The sequence below is a fragment of the Corapipo altera genome, unplaced genomic scaffold, assembly GCF_003945725.1.
Source record: "Corapipo altera isolate COAL_440 unplaced genomic scaffold, ASM394572v1 61030, whole genome shotgun sequence".
NCBI lineage: Eukaryota > Metazoa > Chordata > Aves > Passeriformes > Pipridae > Corapipo > Corapipo altera.
In genome coordinates, this window is record NW_020886292.1 from 369 (window position 1) to 6,833 (window position 6,465).

A 6,465-nucleotide genomic window follows, 5' to 3' on the forward strand; every position below is an offset into this window, starting at 1 on the left:
GGGAGGCACCAGGACTATGGGGACACCAGGGAGGGGGTGACACTGAGGCTGAGGGGACACTGGGGTCGCGGGAGGTACTGGGGGACACCAGGGTGTGGGGGATACCGAGGGGTGGCAGCTGTGTCCCAAGGGGGACTGTGGTGTCCCCAGGGGGGGCTCTGGGTGTCCCCAGGAGGTGACAGCCCTTTCAGGGGGGGCTGTAGGTGCCCTGGGGGGTGACAGCCGTGCCCTGGGGGGGTGACAGCCCTGTCCCCAGGGAGGTGACGGCCCTGTCCCCCCAGAGGTGTTCCCGCCACAGATGGAGGGAGTGAAGCTGATCGTCACCAAGACCCTGAGCAGCCACTTCCAGGTCAGGGTGGGGGACACAGGGGCTGTGGAGGGGGGCTGTGACCCCCCCCCCGGGCTGTCCCCTGACCCCCCCTGTCCCCACAGGTGACACACACAGTGCACATGAGCACCCTGGGCCCCTCTGGGTACCGCTTCAATGCCACCTTCGTGGGGGACCGGCAGCTCAGCCCCACCGAGGTGACAACGCGGGTGGCACTGGGGTGGCACCGGGGTCCTTGATGGCTTGGGGTGGCCCCAGGTGACCCCGGGGTAGTTGGTGACCCCATACCCTGGGAGTCTTGGGTGACGGGTGGTCCTGGGGTGGCGAGTGGTCTCAGGGTGGCTCTGGGTGGTCTCAGGGTGGTGAGTGACCCCAGGGTGGCCAGTGGCCTTGGGGTCATTGGTGGCCTTGGGGTCATTGGTGACCTCAGAATGGTGAGTGACCCCAGGGTGGTCGGTGGCCTTGGGGTCACTGGTGGCCCTGGGGTTCTGGGTGGTCCCGGGTGGCCCTCGGGTGGCAGGTGACCCCAGGGTGGTTGGTGGCCTCGGATCATTGGTGGCCTCGGGGTCATTGGTGGCCCTGGGGTTGTGGGTGGTCGCAGGTGACCCCGAGGGGGTTGGTGGCCTCAGACCATTGGTGGCCCTGGGGCTCTGGGTGGCCCCAGGTGACCCCAGGGTGGTTGGTGGCCTTGGGGTCATCGGCGACCTCGCGGTGACGGTGACGCCCCACAACGGGAGCGTTTGGGTAACACTGAGGTGCCACCAGCCCGGATGGGGACGTTCCCTCCCATCCCAGCACTCCCAGCCAGGGCAGGGAGGGGGTGTCCCCGTCCCCCCTGACCCCCCCCTTCCCCCGTGGTGTCCCCAAGGTGTTCCCCACCCTGGTTGGGGACATGGACAGCGCCGGGAGCCTCAACGCGCAGGCCCTTCACCTGCTTGGAGAGCGGCTGCGGGTCAAGGCCGTGTTCCAGGTGAGCCTGGGCAGGGTGGGGGGGAGGGGGGTCACACCCGAGCTTGGGGGGGTCTCTAGCAACATCCCCCACCCCCCCCCGGTGTCCCCTGTGCCCCCGCAGAGCCACCAGGCCAAGTTCGTGACGTGGCAGTTCGACGGCGAGTACCGCGGCGACGACTGCACGGCCACGCTCACGCTGGGCAACCCCGACCTGCTGGGCGGCTCCGGTGAGCTGGGAGGGGCTTCCCCCCCCCTCACCTTCCTCCATAGCCCCCCCCGTGGCCCCCCCCCTCCCCGCCACGCTGAGCCCGGGCCGTCCCCCGTGCTGTCCCCGCAGTGATCGTGGTGGCCCATTTCCTGCAGAGCGTCACCGCCCGCCTGGTGCTGGGGGGGGAGCTCGTGTACCACCGGCGCCCCGGCGAGGAGGGGGCCATCCTCACGCTGGCGGGCAAATACACGGGTAAGGGGGCACCCCGGGGGGGGGATGCCACCCCCCCCTACAAATTTGGGGGCGCCCCAGCACTCCTGTGTCCCCCCCCATCTCGTGCTGTCTGTCTCTGTTGCAGCCCCTAAGTGGGTGACGACGCTCAACGTGGGCTACGGGGGGGCCCACGCCAGCTACTACCACCGGGCCAACGAGCAGGTGGGTGCCCCCCACGGTGTCCCCACGGTGTCCCCGTGCCCTCCCTGACCTCTGTGCCCCCCCTCCCTCACCCAGGTACAGGTCGGGGTGGAGCTGGAGGCCAACACGCGGCTGCAGGAGACGACCTTCGCCTTCGGGTACCAGCTCAACCTGCCCCGCGCCAACGTCGTCTTCAGAGGTGGGCGAGGCCCCCCCTACCCTGGATGGCACCCACCCTGTGCCCCCCTCTCCTGGCGCTCAGCCCCCTCCTCCCCTTGTCCCCCCCCCCCTCAGGGCTCCTGGACAGCAATTGGAGCGTGGGGGGGGTGCTGGAGAAGAAGTTGCCCCCCTTGCCCGTCACGCTGGCCCTGGGCGCCTTCCTGAACCACTGGAGGAACCGGTTCCACTGCGGCTTCAGCGTCACCGTGGGCTGAGGGCACGGGGGGCACGGGGGGCATGGGGGGCACTGTCCTGCTCAGGGAGCCGCCGGGCCTGGCCCTGGGGGGGCCACAGGGCCACCACGGCCTTGGGGACACCGTGTGACAGCACAGGGGGGGAGCCTGTTGTCCCCGGTGCCACCCCGTGGGGGTGGCTGCTGCCACGGGTCCCCGGGGAGGGACCGGGGGTCCCCGTTGTCCCCACGGTGCCACCCGGCCGTGCCTCAGTTCCCCCCCCCCCAGGTGACACACGGGCTGGCTCCGGAGGGGCCTGGCTGAATAAAGGAGCTTTACTCTGTCCCCCGTGGTGGCACTTGGGGCCCGAGGGGGGGGTACCACCCTGGCAGGGGGTCAGCTGATGATCTCGGAGAGCAGGGGGGTCATGGAGGACAGGTCGTGGATGTGCAGGATCTGCCGCGTGTTCTCCACCTTCAGCGTCTGCAGCTCCGTCAGCAGCAGCAGCAGCTTCGGGTACAGGAACCTGGGGAAGGGGGGGTAAGGGACACGCCTGGTGGCTGTCCCTGCCACCCTGGGGATGCTGCCACCCCCCTCTGGGCACCCACCTGCCCTCGGGGTGCCGGTGGTCGATGTAGCTCTTGAGGGTCAGGGCCACCTTCTCCTGGAACTGGTCGATGAGGTCGCGCTGGGCGATGTCGGCGTGGCCTGGGGGGGGGGGGGTGAGGGGACATCAGCGGGGCCCTGGGGACACCCAGCCATCCCCCCGTGCCCCCCTAGTGTGGCACCCACCTGGGGAGAAGAGCAGCAGGGCCTGGAGCAGGGCGTACTCGGCGTCGTGCAGGTGCAGCTGCCTCAGGCTCTCGTGGAACTTGAGCAGCGGCTCCAGGTAGACCTGCTGGAACCCGGCTTTGGGGGGGTGACAGGGGGGTGACAGGGTGACCCGGGAGGGGCACAGGGCCGTCCCCACGCCCCCCAGGCATCCCCGAGGTCCGTACCCAGTGCCCCGTCGCGGATGGTGTAGCAGTGCTGGCCGCACTCCCACACCTTGGTGTTGGCGTTGAAGACGGTGTTGAAGCGGATCTGGCAGATCTGCAGCGTGGCCCCTTTCAGCAGCGAGATCTGGGTGTCTACGGGCAAACTCCTGGGGGTGGGGGGGCACGAGGGGACGTCACCGGGGTGGCACAGGATGGTCCCAGCCCCGTGGGTGCCCCCCCAAACGCACCCACCCCACCTGAAGACGGGGATCTCCTTGGCGAACTTGATGACCTGCTGGATCATGAAGGTGCTCATGTCGGCGAAGTGGGGCAGCATCGAGAACACGTCGGGCAGCACGTCCTCGGTGGGGGGTGGCAGAGGAGAGGGGGACCCCCCCGCGGCCACCCCCGGCCTGGGGGGGCTGGGGATGTACAGACGCACGGCGGGCTGGGGGGACAGGGGGACAGTCAGGGTGGGGGGGCGCCCTTGGGACAGTCAGGGGGCACGTGGGGACATTTGGGGTGCACGTGGGGACATTTGGGGCACCCATGGGACAGTCAGGGTGCACGTGGGGGCATTTGGGGCACCCGTGGGGACAGTTGGGGTGCACATGGGGACAGTTGGGGCACCCATGGGACAGTCAGGGTGCACGTGGGGACATTTGGGGTGCACATGGGGACATTTGGGGCACCCGTGGGACAGTCTGGGTGCACGTGGGGACATTTGGGGTGCACGTGGGGACATTTGGGGTGCACATGGGGACAGTCAGGGTGCACATGGGGACAGTTGGGGCACCCATGGGGACAGTTGGGGTGCGCATGGGGACAGTTGGGGTGCACCCGTGGGACAGTTGGGTCACCCATGGGGACAACTGGGTTACCCATGGGGACAGTCAGGACACCCACAGGGACTCCAAGGCACCCATGGGGACAGTCAGGACACCCCTGGGGACCCCAGGGTACCCAAGGGCACAGCTGGGTCACCCACCGGGATGGGCAGGGCCCCCTTGGGGACAGTGGGGTCGTCTGTGGCCCCCCGTGGGTGCAGTGGGGTCACCCGTGGGCGCAGTGGGGTCCCGGGAGCCCCCCACTCACCCAGTAGTGGGCGAACTGGGAGAAGCTGGAGTCGAAGGTTCGCTGGTGGGCGGCGATGAGGAGGTCGATGAGCTCCTGCTGCTCGGCCGTGAGCCCCTCGGGCTGTCCCCCGGGCTGTCCCCCGGGCTGTCCCCCGGACTGTCCCCCGGACTGTCCCCGCTGTTCCCGCAGCGCCCGCCGCCGCCGCAGCGCCTCCTCCGACATGATCACTGCCCGCGACACCGTCACCGCCGCCGCCCCCGCCACGGGCACCGGGGGCGGCGGCGACAGCGACCAGAGACACCGGCCCGCACTGTCCCCGCCCTGCCGCACCCTCCCGCTGTCCCCTCTGTGCCCTGTCCCTTGCTGTCCCCTCCCCTGCCACCTCACCCAGGTCGCTCCTCTCTGTGCCGGGTCCCCATTTGTCCCCTCCAGGTCCCCTTTATCCCTTCCCTCCAGGTCCTCCCTCTTCCCCCCGGGCGTTCCCCGTGTCCCTCCCTCCTCCCAGCTGTCCCCTGTGTCACCCCCTTCCTCTCTCTGTCCCAGGTCCCCCCTTGTCCCCTCCTCGTCCCCTTTATCCCACCCGGGTACTACCCCTCTTCTTCCTGGGTCTCTCCTGGGTCCCTCCATCTCTGCCACCCCCCGCTGTCCCCGTGCCGTGTCCCAGCTGTCCCCTGTGTCCCCCCCCCCCCCTCGTCCCCTCCAGGCCCCCTTTTCCCCCCCATGCCCCCCCTCTCTCCCACTGTGTCCCCCCATCCCCTGTCCCCCCCGGGTGTCCCCCCGTGTCACTCACTGTCCCTCCTCATGCCCACGTCGAGGCACTTCTGGAGGCGACAGGCCTGGCACTGCCTCCTCTTGGCCTTAGTGATGGGGCAGCGCCGGGCCAGGGGGCAGCTGTACCGGACCCCCTTGAGGATGGAGCGTCTGGGGGGGGACACTGGCACTGTCACCATGTGTCCCCGGGGGGGCACAGGGCCAGCAGGGGCTGGGGGTGTCACCGCTGCCACCTGGACCCGCTGGGTGACCCTGGGCTTGTGCCACCCAAAGCCCCCCGGTCCGTGGGACTGTCCTGTGCCACCCCTTCTCATCCCATCCCAGTTCATCCCGACCCATCCCACCCCGTAGTGTCCTTTTCCATCCTGTCACCCCCGCCCAGCTTGTCCCCCCAACTTCCCCCACCATGTCCCCTCGTCCCACCCCATTTTTTCCCATCCCATCCCATCCCATCCCATCTTGTCCTTTCCCATCCTGTTTGTCCCATCCTGCCTTGTCCCTTTGTCCTATCCCATTTCATTGCATCTTGTCCCATCCCATCCCACCTTGTCCCCACCTCACCCCACCCTGTCCCCTTGTGCCCTCCCCCCCCCCCCCCCCCCCCCCGCGCCCCCCCCGGTGCTCCCCACCTGAAGAAGCCCTTGCAGCCCTCGCAGCTCAGCACGTGGAAGTGGTACCCGTTGGCCCTGTCCCCGCACACGGCGCACACCTTGTCCTCGGCGGGCTCCGTGTCCCCTCCCCGCTCCGTGTCCCCTCCCCGCTCCGTGTCCCCTCCCCGCTCCGTGTCCCCCGGGGGGTCGCGGGGTCCCTGCGGGGGGCGGGGGCTGCGCTCGGCGTCCGAGTGGCTGGACAGGGACATGGCTGGGGACAGAGGGACAAGGGGACAGCGGGGGTGTGTGGGGGGGGTGTGTGACACGTCCCCTCGGAGCCGCGGTGTCCCCGCACCCCGCGCTGTGTCACCCTTGTGTGTGTGTGTGTCCCCCTCCGTCCCTGGTCCCCGCGGGACCGCCCGTGTGACACCCCCGAGGGCGCCCGGTGCCCCCCGGTGACGGGCGATTGTCCCCACGAAGCGAGGGGACACCCGGACCCTGTGTGACCCCTTCAGTTCCTGAGTGTCCCCTCCGGTCCCTGAGTGTCCCCTCCTGTCCCCGCGTGTCCCCTCCGGTCCCTGTGAGTCCCCGTCAGTGCCGGTACCTCACCCGGTGCCCCCCGGTGACGGAGGATTGTCCCCAAGCAGTGAGGGGACACCCAGTCCCCACGTGTCCCCCCCAGTCCCTGAGTGTCCCTGCTGGTCCCTGAGTGTCCCCTCCAATCCCCGCGTGTCCCCACCGGTCCCTGAGTGTCCCC

General features: G+C 69.6%; 2 protein-coding genes across 4 annotated transcripts; one reads left to right on the forward strand and one right to left on the reverse strand.

Moving 5' to 3' along the window:
- The first annotated feature begins 224 nt into the window (after positions 1-224).
- Positions 225-2,638, forward strand: TOMM40L (translocase of outer mitochondrial membrane 40 like). Its single transcript, XM_027632281.1, has 8 exons — positions 225-349; positions 433-525; positions 1,197-1,298; positions 1,401-1,506; positions 1,617-1,739; positions 1,846-1,922; positions 1,998-2,100; positions 2,196-2,638. The coding sequence occupies exons 1-8, from the start codon at positions 299-301 to the stop codon at positions 2,333-2,335; spliced, it is 795 nt and encodes a 264-aa protein (XP_027488082.1). The 5' UTR covers positions 225-298; the 3' UTR covers positions 2,336-2,638.
- LOC113941123 (nuclear receptor subfamily 1 group I member 3-like) lies at positions 2,294-6,459 on the reverse strand. 3 transcript variants are annotated; one of them, XM_027632277.1, is made up of 11 exons: positions 6,448-6,459; positions 6,241-6,260; positions 5,908-5,979; positions 5,748-5,871; positions 5,138-5,268; positions 4,366-4,574; positions 3,528-3,718; positions 3,292-3,423; positions 3,086-3,202; positions 2,902-3,001; positions 2,294-2,819 (listed from the first exon to the last, which is right to left on the reverse strand). In XM_027632277.1, the coding sequence occupies exons 3-11, from the start codon at positions 5,975-5,977 to the stop codon at positions 2,322-2,324; spliced, it is 1,572 nt and encodes a 523-aa protein (XP_027488078.1). In that variant the 5' UTR covers positions 5,978-5,979; positions 6,241-6,260; positions 6,448-6,459; the 3' UTR covers positions 2,294-2,321. The 3 variants fall into 3 exon arrangements, with proteins under 3 accessions (XP_027488078.1, XP_027488080.1, XP_027488081.1); XM_027632280.1 differs by having other exon boundaries at positions 2,607-2,819; positions 3,292-3,437; XM_027632279.1 differs by lacking the exon at positions 6,448-6,459 and having other exon boundaries at positions 5,908-5,983; positions 6,206-6,244.
- Positions 6,460-6,465: the final 6 nt, after the last annotated feature.

What these genes read in the sequence shown, in the direction of transcription:
- LOC113941123 (XM_027632277.1), bottom strand. Translation starts at nt 5,977, where the DNA reads ATGTCCCTGTCCAGCCACTCGGACGCCGAGCGCAGCCCCCGCCCCCCG. An exon ending in GGCTGCAAGGGCTTCTTCAG is followed by an intron (nt 5,269 to 5,747) that starts GTGGGGAGCACC and finishes GTCCCCCCCCAG; the next exon opens with ACGCTCCATCCTCAAGGGGG. An exon ending in CATCCGCGACGGGGCACTGG is followed by an intron (nt 3,203 to 3,291) that starts GTACGGACCTCG and finishes ACCCCCCCAAAG; the next exon opens with CCGGGTTCCAGCAGGTCTAC.
- TOMM40L (XM_027632281.1), top strand. Translation starts at nt 299, where the DNA reads ATGGAGGGAGTGAAGCTGATCGTCACCAAGACCCTGAGCAGCCACTTC. An exon ending in CCCTGAGCAGCCACTTCCAG is followed by an intron (nt 350 to 432) that starts GTCAGGGTGGGG and finishes CTGTCCCCACAG; the next exon opens with GTGACACACACAGTGCACAT. An exon ending in CGACCTGCTGGGCGGCTCCG is followed by an intron (nt 1,507 to 1,616) that starts GTGAGCTGGGAG and finishes CTGTCCCCGCAG; the next exon opens with TGATCGTGGTGGCCCATTTC.